The sequence below is a fragment of the Hemiscyllium ocellatum genome, chromosome 26 (genome assembly GCF_020745735.1).
Source record: "Hemiscyllium ocellatum isolate sHemOce1 chromosome 26, sHemOce1.pat.X.cur, whole genome shotgun sequence".
Lineage (NCBI taxonomy): Eukaryota > Metazoa > Chordata > Chondrichthyes > Orectolobiformes > Hemiscylliidae > Hemiscyllium > Hemiscyllium ocellatum.
Window position 1 is genome coordinate 2,475,024 of NC_083426.1, and position 21,751 is coordinate 2,496,774.

Genomic DNA, 21,751 nt, shown 5'->3' on the forward strand with positions numbered 1-21,751 from the left:
TACATGAAACAAAGCTAGCACACAGGGGCAGGAGGTCATCAGGAAGGGTAATGAAACGATGGCCTTGATTTTAAGGGTTTTGGAGTGTAATAGTGGAGAAGTCTTTCTGCAACTGTACAAGGTGCTGGTGAGACTACATCTGCAGTGCTGTGAGCAGTTTTGGTGCCTTTATTTAAGAAAAAATATTATTTTATTGGAGGCAGTTCAGAAAGTTATTTAGAGTGGCCCCTGGTAAGGAGGGGTTGACTCATGAGCAAAGGGAAAACAGGTTGGGACTCGTTGGAATTTGGAAGAATGAGAGGTAGTCACTTTGAAACACTTCGGATTCTTAAGGGACTTGACACGGTAAATGCTGAAATGTTACAGAGGTCATGGTCTCAGAATTAAAGAACACCAATTTAAGACCAAGAGGGAAAGGAATTTCTTCACTCAGGGTTATGAGTCTTTGGAACTCCTTGCCACAAAACACTGTGGGGACAGTGTCCATGTGAATATTTAAGACTGAGATAGAAAAGTCAGGAAATCAAGAGTCGCGAGGAAAAAGCAGGCAAGCGTCTCTGAGTATTGGATCAGCCATGATCCTATTGAATGGCAGAGCAGACTGGAGGGGCTAAATGTCAAGAATGTGGTGCTGGAAAAGCACAGCAGGTCAGGCAGCATCCAAGAAGCAGGAAAATTGACGTTTCAGGCAAATGCCCTTCATCCGAATGAGGCTGGGAGCCTTGGGGGTGGGGCTGGGGGAAAGGTGCAATGACAGATGGATTTGGGGGTAAAGGTGATAGGTTGGAGAGGAGGGTGGAGTGGATAGCTGGGAAGGAAGATGGGCAGATGGGACAGGTCATGTGGATGGTGCTGAGCTGGAAGGTTGGAACTGTGGTACAGTGGGGGGCAGGGAAAATGAGGAAACTGGTGAAATCTACATTGATGCCCTGGGTTGGAGGGTCCTGTTCTTCATCTAGGCGTCGGGTGGTTAAGGAGCGGCGATGTAGAGTCCCAGGACCTGCGTGGCCTTGGCAGAGTGGGAGGAGTAGTTGAAGTAATTGGCCTCAAGGCAGTGGGGGTCGGTTGATTGGTGCGAGTGTCCCAGAGATGTTCTCTGAAGCGCTCTGCAAGAAGGCATCCTGTCTCCGCAATGTAGAGGAGACTGCATCGGGAGCAACGGATACAGTAAATGACATGTGTGGAAGTGCAGGTGAAACTTTGATGGATGTGGAAGGCTCCTTTGGGACCTTGGACTGAGGTGAGGGGGGAGGTGTGGGCACAGGTTTTGCAATTCCTGCGGTGGAAGGGGAAGGTGCCAGGATGGGAGGGTGGGTTGTTGTCGGGGTGGGTGGGGGCATGGACCTGAGCAGGTAGTCACAGAGGGAATGGTCTTTGCGGAAAGGGGTGGGGAGGGAGAAATATCCCTGGTGATGGGTTCGTTTGGAGGTGACAGAAATGTCGGCAGATGATGCAATGTTTCCAGAGGTTGGTGGGGTGGAAGGGGAGGACCGGGGGGGGGGGGGGGGGGGGGGGGGGGGGAGGATTCTGCCCTTGTTGCGGTTGGAGGGTGGGGTTTGAGGACAGAGGTGCAGCAAGTGGATGAGATGCACTGTAGGGCATCATCAATCACGTGAGAGGGGAAATTGTGGTCTTTAAAGATGGAGGCCATCTGGTGTGTTCTGTGGTGGAACTGGTCCTCCTGGGAACAGATGCAGAGGAATTGGGAATAAGGGATAGTATTTTTGCAGGAGGCAGGGTGGGAGGTGTAATCCAGGTAACTGTGGGAGTCGGTGGATTTGTAGAAAATGTCAGTGTTGAGTTGGTCACCATTGATGGAGATGGAGAGGTGCAGGTAGGGGAGAGAGGTGTCAAAGGTGGTCCAGGTGAATTTAAGAAGGGGCTAAATAGCCTCCTGTGGCTCCTATTTCTTTTGGCCTTATTAAAAAATGATCTGGAATTAAAAGTTAACCTAATGGCAACCACGTTGATTGCTGTAGAAACCCATCTCATCCATAACATCTTTCAAGGAAGGATACCTGCCATTCTTACATGGTCTGACTTATATGTTACTCCAGACCCATTGAAACACAGTTGACTTTTAACTACCCTCTGATCAATTAAAAAAAGGGGAATGTTTCCAAGTCAGCAATCCCCACCCTGATGAATGAATTTTTTAAAAAACTACTGACATATCAACCCAGACTGGGTCAGTCAAATATTCGACCTGGGGCAATGGGGGTGATTCTTAACTACCCTCTGAAAGGGCCTAACAAGCCACTTAGTCACATAAAACTGCTGTGAAGTCTAACTAAGAATGAAACCAGACCACCTCACATTGAACTAAACACTGGAATTATGTTATATGGCCCGATCACCATCTAAATAGGAAAGAATTCAAATAGATCTAATCGACACAAAATTTGCACACTATGGTTGTCATTTCATCTCAGAGTGCAGCAGTTCATAAATACAGCTCTCCACTATCTTCTCCGGCAATTAAGAATGGGGAATAAATGCTGGGCCACACATCCCATGAACGAATTAAACAAAAACCCCAATATGAAACAGGCCATCAGCTCCCTGCATTTAATAACACTAATTGTCTGGACAATGGAGGTACTACACTGCAGGTTTTCATACTCAGCTTAATAAAATGCTTACCAGAGGAATCCAATCTATTGACAGCATAGATCACCTGGCTGTGAAACATCCAGAAATGGCCATTGTTACAGGAAAGCAAACATGGCTTGCATGGGACAACCACATGGTAGCCAACAGCATTACCACTGCAAATGAGAGAAAAGGTGATGATTGTAAAAGAAATGCTTTAACAGCCGCCGCTGCACAGAATCCTCCTGAAACCACAAATTGCCCAACTCCCTTACACAAAACAGTCATGAACTTCTCGTGAAAGAAAATTGTAATCTAACATAGATTTACTAGATGGGTAGAGTACAATTTCACAAGTGTACTTAAACTATTGTTCATCGCATAAATTTATGTAATACTAAACCACTCAGATCAGAAGGCTTCAGTCATAAAGGGTATGTCAATTCAGCTAACGTTCCAGTTCCACATCTATTTATTTCTGCTAGCTTATTCTCAGAACAAGATCAGGATATGTTGTGCTGAGTCCCATAGATGAACAATCTTCTAGCATTCACAAATGAAAAATGAGTGGAATGCTATAATAACCAGTAGGCTTGGAAGTGGACTACCAAGCCACCAGCACAATCAGCATTTTAGCAGAAAAAGGGATAAAAATGCATAGCAGACTGAAAGGTTGCTTTAAATGAAGGATTTATAGCTGGAGAAAGAAGTTTAAAGATGTAAGAGATCATGTAGTGATTGTAATGAGGTTAGCCAGGTGGACCTCAAAACATGAATTCCCTGATTGTGGTTGTTAACCTAGTCCAATCAGGGAGCCCTGGCTGATGCCAAGAGGTCTGAGTAACCTGGCAGTCATTTCGGAGATGTCTTTGATGTAGGGGAGAGTGGCTAGGGTTTCTGGACGTGTTTGTCCTCTTGTTTGGGTTTGTTGCTGAGAAATCAGCATACTGTTTTCATTGGGTAGCCATTCTTTTTGAATGCACGGTATAGGTGATTTTCCTATATAGGGTTTTTTTTTACCCATAATGAGATGCTGAGACACAGGTTTGGTTTGTAGGATTAACAATGCAACCAGTCAAAAGCACCTACTAGCTGAAGCCCAAATGGACTCAGGCTTTGTCATTAGAAAATGCAGCAAGTGAAGCATATGAGTTGTAGAATATGCCGGTGGAAGTGGATAGCCTCACCAGGCCGAGTGAGCTCGGAGGACATCACTGGAGTGATGCATAGCCACACTCGGGACATATCTTGAACAGAGGGCCTCTAGGTCAGCCCACACCAAAACACAACTAACCCTCAGACCAGCGGTTAATATTTTCTTCAGGATCCAGGCCAGCAAGCCATTGCCGTTGCTGCCAGTACACCAACTCGAGACAACAAAAGAGGCCCCCAGGCCTGAACTGAGTAAGAGAACTCATAGGCCGGTATCCAGGAGAACGCACATCCCAGAAAGTGCACCTACATCTGGCTTGGAAAGGTTAATTACTTAGCAACATCCAGATCAGAACCAAACAAAATAAATGTCTGATTAAATGGCCACCTAGTTCTAATCGAGGTCGATACCAGGATGGCTGTATCAGAATCAGTGAGTACGGAAGAAGTCTCAGCTAAATTGAGAACCTATAGCAGGGAACCTTTACAGATTAAGAGTACAATTTTGGTTCCACTCTCGTATGAAAAGCAGCTAGTTCAGTTACCACTGACTGTAGTAAATGCCTTGGGTCAAAGCTTGATGGGTGAAATTGGTTGAGAAAGATTCACCTTAATTGGCTCAACATTTTTCAATTAGAAAATGGCTGCCTGAGTGAAGTCCTAATTAAATACCCAGAGGTTTTCTGGAAGTTCTAGGGACTATGAAAGGATCCAAGACCAGCTTGCGTGTTACCGGGAAGCAATGCCATGATTCTGCAAGGCCTCACCCTGTGCAATCTGCCTCACAGGGAAAAGTCGGGGCAGGAATCCAGAGGCAAGAATCCAGAGGCTGGAAAGCAAAGGAATCATCAAACCAGTCCAGTTTGCAGCATGGACACCACTGGTCATACCGATCGTGGAGCCTAATAAGTCGATTCACCTTTTATGGGGACCTTAAACAAATGGTAAAACGCTTCCCACAGCTGAATAAATACCTCATCCCTCGCATAAAGGACTTTTATGCGAAAGTGGCAGGGGAGCGTTCTTCACGAAGCTGGACATGAGCCATGTGTACCTGTACTTGCGATTAGATGAGGATTCCCAAAGATTGCTACAATTAATAACCATAAGGGTTTACATCAATATACGAGACCGCCATTTGAGGTATCATCTGCGTGTGACATTTTTCAGCAGACGATAGAGAACATTTTATAAAGTCCACCTCAGGCTGCAGTTTATCTGGATGACTGGCTAATAACAGGGAAGACCAATAAAAGGCACTTAGAGAATTTGGATAGAGTCCTTAGACATTTCTGCAAGGCAGGCATTTGTCTTAAAAAGGGAAAAATGCATGTTCCAGGCACCCCAAGTGGCCGACCTGGGCTACAGCGTTATCAAGACTGGGTTACACCCATTGGAAGATAAAATGAGTGTTTGGGTCTTTCCTTGGATTGGCAAATTGTTACAGAAAGTTCATATGTAACCTGCCGTCCATCTTGGCACCAATACGTCTGCTTTTAAAAAAGGGTCAGCCTTGGAAATGGTCTTGTAGGCAAGACATAGCCTTTAGGGAAGTGAAGAAGCAGCAATCATCATCTAAGATGTTGGCACACAGATCCCAAAGCAAGGTCTGGTGCTGACATGCAACGTCTCCCTGTATGGTAGTGGGGTAGTTTTGGCTCACAGATGGCCCAATGGAGAGGAACACCCAATAGCATATACTTCACAGCGCAAATATAGACAGGTCGAGAAGGAAGGTTTGGTGTGAGAAAGTTTCACCAATACCTTTCTGGACATAAATTTGTGATAGTAATAGACCAAATCCTCTGCTAAGGCTGTTCAATGAGGACAAGACTGTGCCAGTTTGACCCAAAGCTTCAGGTCAAATTCAGCAGTGGGCTCTTATTCTACATGCATACAATTACAAGTTGGAACATTGTCTGGGAGGCCAAGTAGCAAATGCCTTGAGCCACCTCCTGCTGACAACATACACCGCCAATGGTTTTAAACTTTCTGGACACCCTTTTAGCTACCGCTGACAGTATCAGACCATGGACACAGGAAGATCCGGTTCTAGCAAAACTAACACAGCTGGTGTTTACGGAGGAAACAAAAAGGACCATCACAACCAGAATTAAAACTTTTCTGGACCCAGTGAGACCAGGTCACAGTACAGGACAGCATGTTACTATGGGGAGTAAGAATGAACTGTCCCAGGAAAGACAATGACAGACACAAGACTCCTCTAAATGAGAGAGACTATTTATTTCAGGAGATGAAGTTTGGTGCCGAAACCACAGAAATGGCCCTGCATGGGTGACAGGCATGGCAACTAGAAGTCAGGTGCCATGACGCACAACGTTCGGGTAGACAAGGTGGTCCTGAACAATACGTAAACCATATCAAAGCTGCAAAGTTGCAAACATGGCAGAACAGCTGGAAAGGCTGTTGGAACCCATAGATTTTCCCACCCTGTCTGGTCGAAAATACCTCAGTCTGGAATGGACACAGCAGATGTGCAGCCTTGATGCATTTAGCACCTCAAGAAAAAAATGACTTTCTTCCGAGAGACCCTGAGTGCAGGAGTCAGGCTACGGTCCAATAGACACTGTTCAGATCCGGGGCGGGATCAGAGCAGCCGGGCCCAGTCCAAAAATGCCCCAGGAATGGCTACAAGAAAAAGAACAAAGAACAGCAACAGGCTCTCTGACCCTCCAAGCCTGCGCCGATCCAAATCCTCTGTCTAAACCTACTTAAACTAAGTAGTGCGGGGGAAATCTGGAAATTTAAGAAGGAAGTTAAAGAGAAAGTGAGAATAAGAGAAGTTATGAAAGACAACAGAATCAATGGAGCAGAAAACTCAAGAAGAGATCATACAGTATCGTCAAGTAAAATAAGGATTGATAGGAAGGGTGAGGGGAGTAACAAATTAAAAATATTATATATGAATGCACAAAGCATAAGACAAAGTGGATGAGCTTGAGGCGCAGTTGGAAACTGGAGGAGGTATGATGTTGTGGGGATAACTGAGACGTGGCTTCAAGTGGACAGGGCCTGGGAAACGACTATTCAAGGCTATACGTACTATCGAAAGGACAGACTGACAGGCAGAGAGGGTGGGGTGGCTCTGTTGGTGAGGAATGATATTCAGTCCCTTGTGAGAGGGGACATAGAATCAGGAGGTGTAGAGTCAGTATGGATAGAGCTGAGAAATTCTAAAAGTAGAAAGACCTTCTTGGGAGTGGTCTACAGGCCCCCAAACAGTAGTCTGGATGTTGGGTGAAAGTTGAATAAGGAGTTGAAATTAGCCTGTCACAAAGATATTACTACAGTTGTTATGAGGGATTGCAACATGCAGGTAGACTGGGAGAATCAGGATGGTACTGACCCCAAGAAAGGGAGTTTGTGGAGTGCCTCCGAGATGGATTCTTAGGGCAGCTTGTGGTGGAGCCTACCAGCAGAAGGCAATTCTGGATCTGGTGTTGTACAACGAACCAGATTTGATCAGGGACCTTGAAGTAAAAGAGCCATTAGGAGGTAGTGACCATAATATGATCAGTTTTAATCTGCCATTTGAGAGGGAGGAGGGAGAGTTGGAAGTGTCAGCATTGCAGTTGAACAAAGGGAACTATGGAGCTATGAGGGGGGAGTTTACCTGGATTTAATTTAATTTTATTTTATTTTATTGATTTTATTGAGTTCAATGGTTCAATACCCTAGCAGGGATGGCAGTGGAACAACAATGGCAGGTATTTCTGGGTATAATGCAGAAGGTGCAGGATCAGTTCATTCCAAAAAGGAAGAAAGATTCGAAGGGGAGGCAAGGGCAGCCTTGGCTGACGAGGGAAGTCAAGGACTGTATAAAGATAAAAGAGAAGAGGTATAACATAGTAAAGATGAGCTGAAAGCTGGGAAACTTTTAAAGAGCAACAGAGGATAACTAAAAAGGCAATATGCAGAAAGAAAATGAGGTACGAAGGCAAACTGGCCAAAAATATAAAAGCTTTTTAGAGATGTGAAAAGAAAAAAAATGGTTAAGACTAAAAATGGGCCCTTGAAGATAGGAATGGGTGAATTTGTTATGGGGAATAAGGAAATGGCAGAAGAGTTGAATAGGTACTTTGGATCGGTCTTCACTGGGGAAGACACAAGCAATCTCCCAGATGTAATAGTGACTGAAGGACCAAGGGTAATGGATGAACTGAAGGGAGTTTATATTAGGCAGGAAATGGTGTTGGAGAGACTGTTAGGTTTGAAGGCTGATAAGTTCCCGGGACCTGATGGTCTGCATCCCAAGGTACTTAAGGAGATGGCTCTAGAAATTGTGGTAATCATTTTCCAATGTTCTATAGATTCAGGATCAGTTCCTGCAGATTGGAGGGCAGCTAATGTTGTCCCACTTTTCAAGAAAAGAGGGAGAGAGAAAACAGGGAATTATAGACCAGTTAGCCTGATGTCAATGGTGGGAAAGATGGAGTTAATTATACAAGATGAAATTACGAATCATTTGGATAGCAGTAACAGCATGGGTTTATGAAGAGGAAATCATGCTTGACTCATCTTATGGAATTTTTTGAGGATGTAAATATGAAGATGGACAAGGGAAAGCCAGTGGATGTAGTGTACCTGGACTTTCAGAAAGCCTTTGAAAAGGTCCCACATAGGAGATTAGTGAGCAAAATTAGGGCACGTGGTATTGGGGGGCAAAACATCGACTTGGATTGAAAATTGGCTGACTGACAGGAAGCAAAGAGTAGTGATAAACGGGTCCCTATCGGAATGGCAGGCGGTGACCAGTGAGGTACCACAAGGTTCGGTGCTGGGTCTGCAGCTGTTTACAATCTACATTAATGATATAGATGAAAGTATTAAAAGTAATATTAGCAAATTTGCTGATGACACAAATCTGGGTGGCAGGGCGAAATGTGAGGAGGATGTTATGAGAACACAGGGTGACTCGGGCAAGCTAGGTGATATTTCTTGGGTACTGCCTGACCTCCTGGATGCTCCTTATAAAATCTGTTCTATCTAGGCCTCTAACATTTAAATGAATCCCAGTCAACGATGGGAAAATTAAAATCGTCACCAGCCTGTTGCTCCTACATCTTTCCATGATCTGTTTACATATTTGTATCTCTATCTCACGCTCGCTGTTGGGAGGCCTATAGTACAGTCCCAACATTATTACCTCACCCTTCCTATTTCTGAGCTCTGCCCATATTGCCACACTGCTTAAGTCCTCCACAGACCTACAACCCAAACTTAAAAGGGGAGGGATGTAGTGATAGTAACAAGGTTCACCAGGTGGACCTTATACAATATGAATTCCCTGACTGGACCAGGTTAACAGTCCCAATCAGGAAGCCCTGGCTAACAGATATAAACACATGTGTTTCCAACTCTATTTTGATTTAGTCCCTGCCCTCCCCTTCACTGTTTGATCACACAGCACTGCCCTTTGATGTGAAGGACACTGCTGGTCACTGGCCACCCGGGTGTTTTCCTATCTTCCTGGTGGTGGAAATTGAATAAAGATTTGTGCACTGTGTCTCTCACTGTCTCACACCTCCACACACACACACACCATGGGTGCTGGGGAAAAATAAGCACTACCGCAGTTAGGTGGTAGTGTGGGGGTTAAAAATAATTTTAAAAAAGAAATAAATAAATACACACGTGTTCACACCATGGGTGCTGGGGAAAAATAAGTGTGGGGGTAAAAATAAAGAAAAAAAAATTTTAAAAATTAAACTGGTTGACAGCTATAAACAGGAGTGTCTCCCCTTCACTGTTTGATCACACAGCATTGCCCTTTGATGTGAAGGGCACTGCTTGTCACTGGCCACTCTGGTGTTTCCTTTCTTCCTGGTGGTGGAAATTTGAATAAAGATTCGTGCACTTTGTGTCTCTCACTGTGTCTCACACCTGAACACACACAACATGGGTGCTGGGGAAAAAAATAAGCACTACCGCGGTTAGGCGGTAGTGTGGGGGTAAGAAAAAAAGAAAAACAAGCAAAACGAAAAAAAACAAACAAGAGCGTTCACTCAGAGCTGGCTCTGAGGGAGCTGGATCAGTGTCAAGGACTCTCCACCTGTAAACCAAGGGTGACTTAGTGACGGGTTACGGCCTCTGTGGAGTTATTTCATATTGTCTGTCCCGAGTTGCCCCTTCAGAAGGTGGGGGTGAGCTGCCTTCGTGAATCGCTACAGTCCACTTGCTGTAAGCAGATGCACAATGCCCTTCGGGAGGGGATTCCAGGATTGTGACCCAGTGAAGAAACGTTAATATATTTCCAAGTCAGGATGGTGAGTGGCTCGGAGGGGAGCTTGCAGGGGCTGGTGTTCCCATGTATCTACTGCCCTTGTCCTTCTAGATGCAGAGCCCCACAAAGAAAGATGTACTGTCCCACAGGACATGCTCCAGGGGGAGGGGGGAGGTCTTAGGCTTATTAGCCACAAAGCCTGTCAATCTGAATGACTACATTCAAAATAGCTAATCTGACCCACGCACTAAATAACCCCACCACCCTGTGGCCAAACACTTCAACTCCCCCTCCCACTCCACCAAGGACATACAAGCCCAAAGAAGAAAAAAAAACGTGTTAGTATTGCCCTTTGATGTGAAGGGCACTGCTCGTCACTGGCCACTCAGGTGTTTCCTTTCTTCCTGGTGGTGGAAATTTGAATAAAGATTTGTGCACCTTGTGTCTCTCACCTGCACACACACACTATGGGTGCTGGGGGAAAAATAAGCACTACCGCAGTTAGGCGATAGTGTGGGGGTAAGAAAAAAAAACATAGGAGTGTTAGAGGTTCTGTTTGCTCTGACAGCTGGCTCTGAAAAAAACACGTGTTGGAGAGGTGGGCGCCGCAGGGAGTGGGGTGCATTATTTCCCCCTCCAACTCTATTTTGATTTAAACCCTGCCCTCCCCTTCACTGTTTGATCACACAGCATTGTCCTTTGAAGTGAAGGGCACTGCTGGTCACTGGCCACTCAGCTGTTGCCTTTCTTCCGGGTGGTGGAAACTGAATAAAGATTCGTGCACCTTGTGTCTTTCACTGTGTCTCACACCTGCACACACAACATGGGTGCTAAAAAGAAAAAAAAATAAAAGCGTGTAGAGCTGGCTGGTGTTCTCTGATAAACTATGGAGAACATTAGAAAAATATCATCTAGAAGGGTTGAAAATTAATGGTTTCAATGATTGTGGAGCTGAAATGTGTAGAAATTAAAATAATACTCTTGGTTGTAGATGAGATGTTGGGGTCAAAATGAAATCCATCATTGGACTTATTGGAATTTGCTTTGCACAAACTGGTCATATTTGATTACCCATCTCTGCACTATGTACCAGACATTTAAAAACTATATTAATCAAATGTTTTCTATCCTTCCATTGTCAAAATTAAGGGAATTAAAGGCATTTTGATCACGAGCTTATTGCTCACTTTCATTAATCAACCATTTGATGATAAAGCTCTATAAATGGTAAACATATGAAGTTGGTTATTAATATGACCGCAATGTTTTTATTTTAAAATACATAGATTATTTATGGAAGCTGTAAAGTAGGACATTTAACAATGAGAAACCATCATTTGAAAGAGGTACCTGTGGAACCAAAAGCTGAAGTCAGCTGGATAGAAACATACTACAGACTTGAAATGATTCAGGAAGAAGATGAGGGGCTCCAGACTGAACAAGCAACAAAAAAAAACTGAATTTAAAGTGAATAAGAAATTGTTAGAAATATGCAGCTTGTCTGGCAACACGTGGACTGACAAACAGAGTTAATGGTTCAGGACAGTGACCTGCAGTGATTTTGATGAAAGGTCATTGACTTGAAATATTCATATTGCTTCTCGCAGCACAGAAGCTGCCAAGCCAACTGAGCATTTCCAACAGGTTCTTTTTTCAGATTTCCAGCATCCTCAGCATGCTGCTTTCAAACAATATGAGTAGTTATGGTTGTAGCCTAGCAACTGAAAGACGTGACATAATTCCTCAGGTGGGACACTCAAAACTAAACACAATATTCTAGTTGCCATCTGGTCAAGGACTTGTAATACTAAACTTCTTGGCTGTTGTATTCTACATTCCTATTTTCAAAACTGCATTTTGTTTGAAATCACAAGCACTCTTACTCAGGTAGCCTACTCCTAGTAAGGTAAGAGAGAGAATAAATGAATGACTGGCCATGATGTCTTATCCCAGGCTGCTCCGGGAAGTGAGAAAGGAGGTTGCTAAGCCGTTAGCGAGGATATTTGCCTCCTCAGTCCCTGCGGGAGTCGTACCGGAGGATTGGAAGGAGGCGAATGTTGTTCCTCTTTTCAAGAAGGGTAATAGGGAAATCCCTGGCAATTACAGACCAGTCTGTCTTATGTCTGTGGTCAGCAAGGTTTTGGAAACAATTCTGAGGGATGGGATTGATGACTATTTGGCAAAGTATAGTGTGATTAAAGGCAGTCAGCATGGCTTTGTGAGGAGCAGGTCATGCCTCACAAATCTTATTGAGTTCTTTGAGGAGGTGTCAAGACAGGTCGACGACAGTCGAGCAATGGATGTGGTGTATATGGATTTCAGCAAGGCATTTGATAGGGTTCCCCATGGTAGGCTCATTCATAAAGTCAGGAAGTACACAGGGAGACTTGGCTATCTGACAGAAAGCAGATGGAGTTCAACCTGGGTAAATGCAAAGTGATACATTTTGGAAGGTCAAACTCAAATGCTGAATATAGGATGAAAGACAGGATTCTTGGCAGTGTGGAGGAACAGAGGGATCTGGGTGTGTCAGTCCATAGATCCTTCAAAGTTGCCACCCAAATGGATAGGGTTGTTAAGAAAGCAAATGGTGTTTTGGCTTTCATCAACAGGGGGATAGGGTTTAAGAGCTGTGAGGTTTTGCTGCAGCTCTACAAGTCCCTGGTGAGGCCACACTTGGAATATTGTGTCCAGTTCTGGTCGCCCTACTATAGGAAAGATACAGAGGCTTTGGAGAGGGTGCAAAGACGGTTTACCAGGATGCTGCCTGGACTGGAGGGCTTGCCTTATGAATAAGCTCGGACTTTTCTCTATGGAGAGAAGGAGGAAGAGAGGAGACCAGATCCAGGTGTACAAAATAATGAGGGGAATAGATAGAGTCAATAGCCAGAGACTTTTCCCCCAGGGCAGGATTGACTGGTACGAGAAGTCATAGTTTGAAGATATTAGGAGGAAGGTGCAAAGGAGATGTCAGAGGTAGGTTTTTTACACAGAGTTAAGAATGCACGGAATGAGTTACCAGTGGTGGTGGTGGAAGCAGAGTCATTAGGGACATTTAAGTGACTGCTGGACATGCACATGGATAGCAGTGAGTTGAGGGATGCGTAGGTTGTTATTATATTATAAGCATGCAGGTACAGCAGGCAGTGAAGAAAACTAATGGCAGGCTGGCCTTCATAACAAGAGGAATTGAGTATAGAAGCAAAGAGGTCCTTCTGCAACTGTACAGGGCCCTGGTGAGACTGCACCTGGAATATTGTAGTCTCCAAATTTGAGGAAAGACATTCTGGCTATTGAGGGAGTGCAGCGTAGGTTCACAAGGTCAATTCCTGGAATGGCGGGACTATCTTACGCTGAAAGATTGGAGCGACTAGGCTTGTATACGCTTGCGTTTAGAAGGCTGAGAGGGGATCTGATTGAGATGTATAAGATTATTAAAGGATTGGACACTCTGGAGGCAGGAAGCATGTTTCCGCTGATGGGTGAGTCCAGAACCAGAGGACACAGTTTAAAAACAAGGGGTAGGCCACTTAGAACAAAGTTGAGGAAAAACTTCTTCACCCAGAGAGTGGTGGCTGTATGGAATGCTCTGCCCCAGAAGGCTGTGGAGGCCAAGTCTCTGGATACTTTCAAGAAAGAGTTGGATAGAGCTAACAGGATACTGATTGTGGATGATCAGCCATGATCATAATGAATGGTGGCGCTGGCTCGAAGGGCAGAACGGCCTACTCCTGCACCTATTGTCAATGTCTATATTTTACATTAGGATTAAATCTCGGCACAACATTGTGGGCCAAAGGGCCTGTTCTGTGCTGTACTTTTCTACGTTCTATGGTTAGCACACCATTTGAAATTTTACAGATTCTTTAAAGCTCGCCTAAGCAGCAGACAAGAACTTGTTGAATGTCTTTTTTTGAAAAATGGCAATTCCACCAGGGTACACTCCCTCACTGCACTGCGACAGACAGATATGACAATATGATCAAATCTATGGTGAGATTTTAACGCTCAATGTTTTGACAGCGTGCAAAATGACACCTACAAGACATTAAAGAAAATGGGTCATGTTAGGGAATATGGATTGTTTTTTGCTGGGTTAACATTAGGAGATAAGGAATGTAGACAAGTGGACGAAGAAATCAGCCATGATCTAACTAAATGATGCAACACATTTTGGGGTTAAATGGTTTTTGTTTGCCTCTGTGGTGGAATTCTACCTCAGCAGCAGGATCTGCTAGCTAACTCATTCTGGAACTCAAGGATACAAAATGACAAGTAGGGTCTGGAAATGCCAAGGCTAGGAGGGTGGGTACTGGCAAGGGTACAGTGGATCTCACTAAAGGCAGGAGTAGCCAGTGATGGTGGCTGCCCAAATATGTCCACAAGGAAGCTCCCTCTGCACCCCTCATCACGACCCCAGGGTTCAGCAAGCAGTGTCTCCATGCAGAGGTACCCCCTCCCCCCACCCCATGAAAGTCAGTGGAAGAGGAAAGAAACCCTAAATTGGGTAGAGTCAGAGTCATAGAGATGTACAGCATGGAAACAGACCCTTCGGTCCAACCTGTCCATGCCAACCAGATATCCCAACCCAATCTAATCCCACCAGCCAGCACCCGGCCCATATCCCTCCAAACCCTTCCTATTCATATACCCATCCAAATGCTCTTAAATGTTGCAATTGTACTAGTCTCCACCACATCTAAAGTGATTCAAATAGGTTTCAGGTGGCAGTACATCTGCTTTTTTACCACTGCTGGCAAAATGGCACAGAAGTGGGCATACACTACCAGCTGCTGCCTTCCCACCTCTCAGTCCTACAGAAGAGTTACTATTGCTGTAGGTTAGTTGTTCTTAACACGAGTCAAGCAGAATTTTGGCATTCATTCTTCTATGGCCATTCACTTACAACTTCTAATGAGAGACGAGAACACACTTACCATTTTAAACATGCAATGTCTTTTATTTTACATTTGCAGCTTTCTGTGAGGTAACAATTTCCAACAAAGTCCACAGCCCTGTAATTTAGAACAAGTCAGTGTGAAAGAATAGCTGCAACTTTCATCACTCAGCAGCACAATCCCCACAACAATAATTGGCCCAATCAAGAGGGTGATCAGCATCAATACAGAAACCAAAGCAATGCACCACCATCTGGCATTTAATTTTTCCCTTTCGGTAATCGCTGGAGGGCAATTTGGGTGCCTTTATTGTTTCTTCTTTAGAATTTAAGCCCTAACTACCTTTAACTGTCCTCCCTAAAACATGTTAGACATGTTTCATCAACCTGTTCAGACATGTTATGACAACTCTGGAGCAGGTGGGACTTGACCCCCAAGCTTTCTGGCTCAAAAGTAGCGATGCTACCACAAGAGCCCACAAGTGTCTTTCCTGACTTAGTGTGTAAGGTTCTTGTTTCTAACTGCCATCAGCAGCCTTTTCTGTGGTTTTTAATAGTGTGACATTTGATCTGCACACTAATGGCTTCAGCTGCATTAACTTCTTCAAAATATCCATACAAAGGTAAGTAATTTGGAGAGATGCCAGATGGCTACAATTGCGACGTGAAGCATACCTGGGTGAGGAGCAAGAAAATTGCAGATCATTTGCATTTTGGCGATAGTACAAACCTCGACATGGACGTTTTGGGTCTGCAGAGACACTGTACTTTGCTGACAGGCAAATTGTGATCAGGGCCTTCAAATCAAGACCACAATCTGATGTTGTGTGTTATGGAAAGGGGTGAAGTGAGTTTGGATTACTTATTACTTTGCGAGTACCTTAGCATGCAACTCTCATACCTACTATGTTATTCCAGTCATTTGCTTTGTCTCCAGTACCACCTTTTTTGTAATTATCTCTTTGCCTCATTTAATCAGATTATACATCCTCCCTTCACTTATTATTCAGCTGTTGTCACTTTACTCACACCATCTGACACTCTTGATCACTTGCAGAGACTTATTATTTGGCTTGTCAATACTCCACCCACACCATTTGTATGATCTTTTGATCTCTCTGCCTATAAATTATGTGCCCGTGTGCTTCTCTCTCACTTCAGCTGATGAAGGGACAACGCTCCAAAAGCTTGTGATTTCAAATAAATCCATTGGGAGTATAACTTGGTGTCATCTGACTTCTGACCTTGTCCACCCCGGTCCAACTCCAGCACCTCCACATATTATTTGCACCTTGCCTGGAACATAGACTATGCTGTAGTTATTTTCAACCCAAGCCTGCATCATTGTGTGTATTGAAGGCATTTCAGAATTCCTTTCAATTCCATTACCAAAGGTTTCTGTTCCACCTCAACCAGGAATTTCAGTCCCATGGAGGTATTTTCCAAGTTTTTCACAATTTCCTGTCACAGCTGATGCTTCCTTCTCCACTGTTGCATACCACAGTTCATTTGCTGTCAACGCTCTCAAAATAAAATAGACCTTTTTTCTTGTTCCTATAGCTTGTACTTGGATAAGGTCTGTTCCTAGTCCTGTGGATGATACAACTGCAGCTATTGTCATGAATAAAGCCAGACTAACAGGCTAAAACATCAATCTTCTCAAAAGTTGCAGTTCCTGACTCCAATTCTTCAAAATCTACTCATGGGCTACGTAAGATGGAATAAACTTTCCCCAGTTTATTAAAGGTTGTATACAAAGGAAGTTGTGAAATTCAGGAGGATCAGAAACTCTGCATGGTAATGAAATGAGCAAGGTCATGTGCCTCAATATCACTCACCTGGGCATATACAATGCTCACGACTAGGCTCCATATTAACTCAAATACTTTTTTTTAAAACAAAGGGTTATCTATATTGATGTAAAACAGCACATCATCGATGCTAATCATGTTAATTATAGCATCTCCTGTCATTCTTATCTCCCAGGTTTGGAGGTGGAGAGATAGAAATAAATATCAGAATTGGTACACACGGTACAGGTCATTCTGCTATAACGTGATAGGTGTGTTACTCTGCAACCTTGCACTACATAAAAATCACACTGGAGAAGATTGCTAATAAACAAAAATTGCTTTATCTGTTCAGTAGAAAGTTTGCATTATCCAAACAGTGTCTAGAATTCAACAATCGCATTATAGTCAATTCGCACTGACAAGACACGTGTTATAGCAAAATGACTTGCAAATAGTTTTCATGCAATTGAAATATATTATAAAATCAAGGAAGACACAGAAACAAGCAAAATAGATAACTGGAATCACAGCAGCTCAGACTGAGTAACTGCCCCACTGATAATAATCTGTGGTGACTTAGAAGAAAGCAGACCTGACTAAGACCAAGCAAACAGTTAGATTCATTTAAAGTTCGTAAATTAGAACTAAATCTATCTCCCTCAAAAAATAATCAGGAAGCACGATATTTTATTTTAAAAAGGAAATTCCACAGGAAATTGTTGATTACATGTATTCTGTTTGTTTATAGGATTCCCTTCACAATTGGAATGATCACAATGTATCAGACAATATTTTGGTCCCAATAGAACACCCATGGGATCTCTGATATCAGGGTTCTTGGTAGAGGCAGTAATGCAGAGACTTGAATAAACAGCTCTGCCAACCATTCAACCTAAACTTTGGGTCTGCTACATGGATGAAAATGTGTTGCTGGTTAAAGCACAGCAGGTTAGGCAGCATCTCAGGAATAGGGAATTCGACGTTTCGAGCATAAGCCCTTCATCAGGAAACTTCATCTGCTGTGCTTTAACCATGAGATGCTGCCTAACCTGCTGTGCTTTAACCAGCAACACATTTTCAGCTGTGATCTCCAGCATCTGCAGACCTCATTTTTTACTCTGCTACATGGATGGCACCTTTGTCATCACTAAACAAAACAAATTAGAGGAAACTTTCAAGACCATCAATAAAACCCTTACTGGCATAAATTTCTCTAAAGAGGAGGAAAACAACAACAAACTGCCATTCCTAGCTGTCACAGTAGAGGGAACAGCTAATGGGGAACTTCAAACCGGCGTCTACAGGAAAACATCAGACGGACCAAATACTGAACTACAGAATCAATCATCCCAACACCCACAAACGAAACTGCATTAGAATATTATTTCAATGAGCCACCATACACAGCAACGCAAAGGAACCACACAGAGCAGAGGAAAATCACTTACACAGTATATTTTAAAAAAGAGGGTACCCAATGGGCACAATCCACCGATTTCTCAGTAACAAACCCAAACAAGAGGACAAAACACGTCCAGAAACCCGAGCCACTCTCCCCTACATCAAAGACATTTCGGAAATGACTGCCAGGTTACTCAGAGCCCTTGGCATCATGGTAGCCCACAAACCCACCAACACACTAAAACAACAGCTAATGAACTTGAAAGACCCGATACAGACAACAAGCAAAACTAATGTCATTTACAAAATACCGCGCAAGAACTGCACCAAACACTACATTGGACAAACAGGCAGAAAACTAGCCAGGATACATGAACATCAATAAGGCACAAAAAGACATGACCCACTCTCACTAGTATCCTTACACACAGATAAGGAAGAACACCACTTCAACTGGGACAACACACCCATCCTAGGACAGAGACACGCACGAGAATTCTGAAAAGCATGGGATTCCAACCGGAACTAAACAAACACATTGACTTGGATCCCATTTACCACCCTGAGAAAAAGAACAGGAAATGACGTCATTTCCTGTGGTGATGTCTTGAACCCAAGGAACCCTAAACACACAAAAAACAGGCCATGCCACAGGTGCGTCATCCGGAGGCTCACTGATGATGTTACCAAGCATGGGGAGGAAACATCTGAAAAGAAACCTTCCAGCTCAGCGAGCAAGCCTACATCCAGAACCTCAATCTGAGCTACAACTCTTCTTAAAACTCACCGAATGAGATTGCTAGCACATTACTCAGCTGGCAGGTGACATGCAACAGGAATCACAATTGAAACAAATTCCTTCCCACATACACATTTTCCAGTAGATATTTGACAGAATACCCATCAGAAAACAGAATCTTGATAGATAGCTTCCACTCTAATCTGTGGGTGCTGAGAGTGATATTATCCAGGCAACTTAGTAAGTCTGTTTTGTGTAATGTTGCTCCCAGTTTGGAAGGAACAGTCATCTCCAAGCCATTAAATGCATCATCCATAAGTTTCTAAAGCAGTTCTGATCAAGTTGGATAGCAGAAAATAATTTAAAAGGCTTGGATTTATATAGTACCTTTCATGGCCTGAGGATGTTATCAAAGTCCTTTACAACCAATGAATAATATTTAAATGTGGTCAATGTTAAAATGTAGGCAATGCGGCACCTATTGGTATACTACAAACATCCACAAACAATGTTGTGATAATGTCTGGATAATGGTTTGAGGAATGATCATTGGCCAGGATACTTGGGAGAACTCTATACTTCCAATAGTGATACAAGATATTTCATAGCAGACAGCAGTTGAAGTTTTGATTTGACATCTTATCCAAAAAAACAGAACAGTGCTCCTGGCAGTGCCTCACTCCCTCACGGAGTGCCAACCTAGAGTTTTGTTCCATTTCTGGAGTGAAACTTAAATCCACAACCTTCCAACTCAAACAGGTAGCTGTTGTTCCCCACAGCTGATCCAGTTCCATTATTTTAAATGTGCCATCCCATAATATTTCCAGTATATAGACAGGGCATTTAATTCAGCTTAGTCTATGCCAATGTTATTGGACAGCAGCCTCTCACCCCATCAGCCCATCCTCCTATCCCCCTTACTCCCTCATGTTTTAGAGTTATAGGGCTGCACAGCACAGAAACAGAGCCTGCAGTCCAACTCAGCGATATCAAACTGATATCTCAAATTAATCTAGTCCTACCTGCCAGCATTTGACCCATATCCCTCTAAACCATTCCTATTCATATAGCCATTAAGATGTCTTTTAAATGTTGTAATTGTAAACACCTGCACTACTTCCTCTGGCAACTCATTCCATGCGTGAAAAAGTTGCTCCTTAGATTCCTTTTAAATTTTTCCCTTCTTACATTAAACCTATGGCCTCTAGTTTGGGCTCCCCCATCCCAGGGAAAAGGCCTTGATTATTTTACTCTATTCATGCCCCTCATGATTTTATAAACCTCTATAAGGTGACCCCCTCAACCTGCAATGCTCCAGGGAAAATAGCCCCAGCCTCTCCCTGTAGGTGCAGCCCTTGCAACATATTTGGAACTTTTTTCTGAACCTTTTCAAGTTTCACAACATCTTGACCAGAAGTCGGTGTCCTTAACAGCTGCAAACTCCTATTCTCAATGCACTGACCAGAAGCCAAGCGTACCAACCGCCTTTCTCACCACCCGCAACTCCACTTTCAAGTAAATATGAACCTGCACTCCAAGGTCTTTGTTCGGCAACACTCCCCAGGACTTTACTGTTAAGTTATCAAGGAAGTCGATACACTTCTCAATCACTCTCGGAGCTCCACATTATCACCATTCTCCACTAAAATGCAGGCAGTTGGAATCCTGTAAGAAAATAACAAACAGAGTTGGGCGATATGACATCCTGCTCCTTACCTTGTGGGAGGGATGTCAGTGGAATAGAGTTCCACGTCTGTGTCAGCAAGGAGCACTGCCTTCATACCCCGGGCACACAGCACATTGTCACAGAACTTGCAGCACAGCAAATTCACCAGCTTGTTCTTAAACGTCAGTGTCGACATCTCCGACTTCTCTCGATAACGACCGGATTTAAATTTCAAAAATGCACTTTCAAACGTGCGCCTGTGACCTGCAGCAGCGACAATCCGAGCCGAGCACGGACAGACTCTGCACGGCTGGTGTAGAATCAGTAAATGCGATCATTCACACTGTCTCTGGCCGCGCAGGAATAAAAGTACTCTTTAAACACTCCACTGTCGCTTGTAATGTGTTTTTTTTTACACACACTTTACTTTCAATCTCAGTTCACTGTCATCAGACTTTCGCCGTGAATTAAATATTCAGAGTGTTAACTTTCACTAGCCAGCTGTTCTCGGGATGACTGTACCCTGCACTCACTGGCTGCTTATCTTTATAACTCCGGACAATAATGCATGTTTAACAAATCTCCCTGTCCCTGGCTAACCGGGTGTCCCTGGATCTCTCCAGTAACAACTGTTCTGTGTTCACAGTGACACTGTCCAACACTCAGAGACTGCCTCTCAAGAACTCCCTCAGACTACCTCCAAATCCCTCACAGTACACGGACTGGTCCCTCAGTATACACTCTTCAATCTCTCAGTTTACATCAACTGACTCCTCTAACCCCTCATATACACTGCCTGGTGTACACTGACCGTCCCAGTCCCTCAGTATACACTGCCTGGTGTACACTGACTGTCCCAGTATACACTGCCTGGTGTACACTGCCTGTCCCAGTCTCCCAGTATACACTGCCTGGTGTACACTGACTGTCCCAGTCCCCCAGTAATACACTGCCTGGTGTACACTGACTGTTAGCCCCTCAGTATACACTGCCTGGTGTACACTGACCGTCCCAGTCCCTCAGTATACACTGCCTGGAGTACACTGACCGTCCCAGTCCCTCAGTATACACTGCCTGGAGTACACTGACTGTCCCAGTCCCTCAGTATACACTGCCTGGTGTACACTGACTGTCCCAGTCCCTCAGTATACACTGCCTGGTGTACACTGACTGTCCCAGTCCCTCAGTATACACTGCCTGGTGTACACTGACTGTCCCAGTCCCTCAGTATACACTGCCTGGTGTACATTGACTATCCCAGTCCCCC

The 21,751-nt window shown here is 43.9% G+C and overlaps 1 protein-coding gene across 2 annotated transcripts in view; it reads right to left on the minus strand.

The window, feature by feature from the left end:
* The window catches only part of fam72a (family with sequence similarity 72 member A), a 31,130-nt gene extending 9,630 nt beyond the window's left edge, over positions 1-21,500 (minus strand). The window contains exons 1-3 of one of the 2 annotated variants that reach the window (XM_060845043.1): positions 20,535-21,500; positions 14,926-15,003; positions 2,644-2,768 (exon numbers count right to left, since the gene is read on the minus strand). In XM_060845043.1, the coding sequence (XP_060701026.1) occupies positions 2,644-2,768; positions 14,926-15,003; positions 20,535-20,680 (349 nt within the window). In that variant the 5' untranslated portion in view covers positions 20,681-21,500. The remainder of the gene's footprint in view (positions 1-2,643; positions 2,769-14,925; positions 15,004-20,534) is intronic. The other variant, XM_060845045.1, reaches the window with a different exon arrangement.
* Between the last annotated feature and the right edge of the window lie 251 nt (positions 21,501-21,751).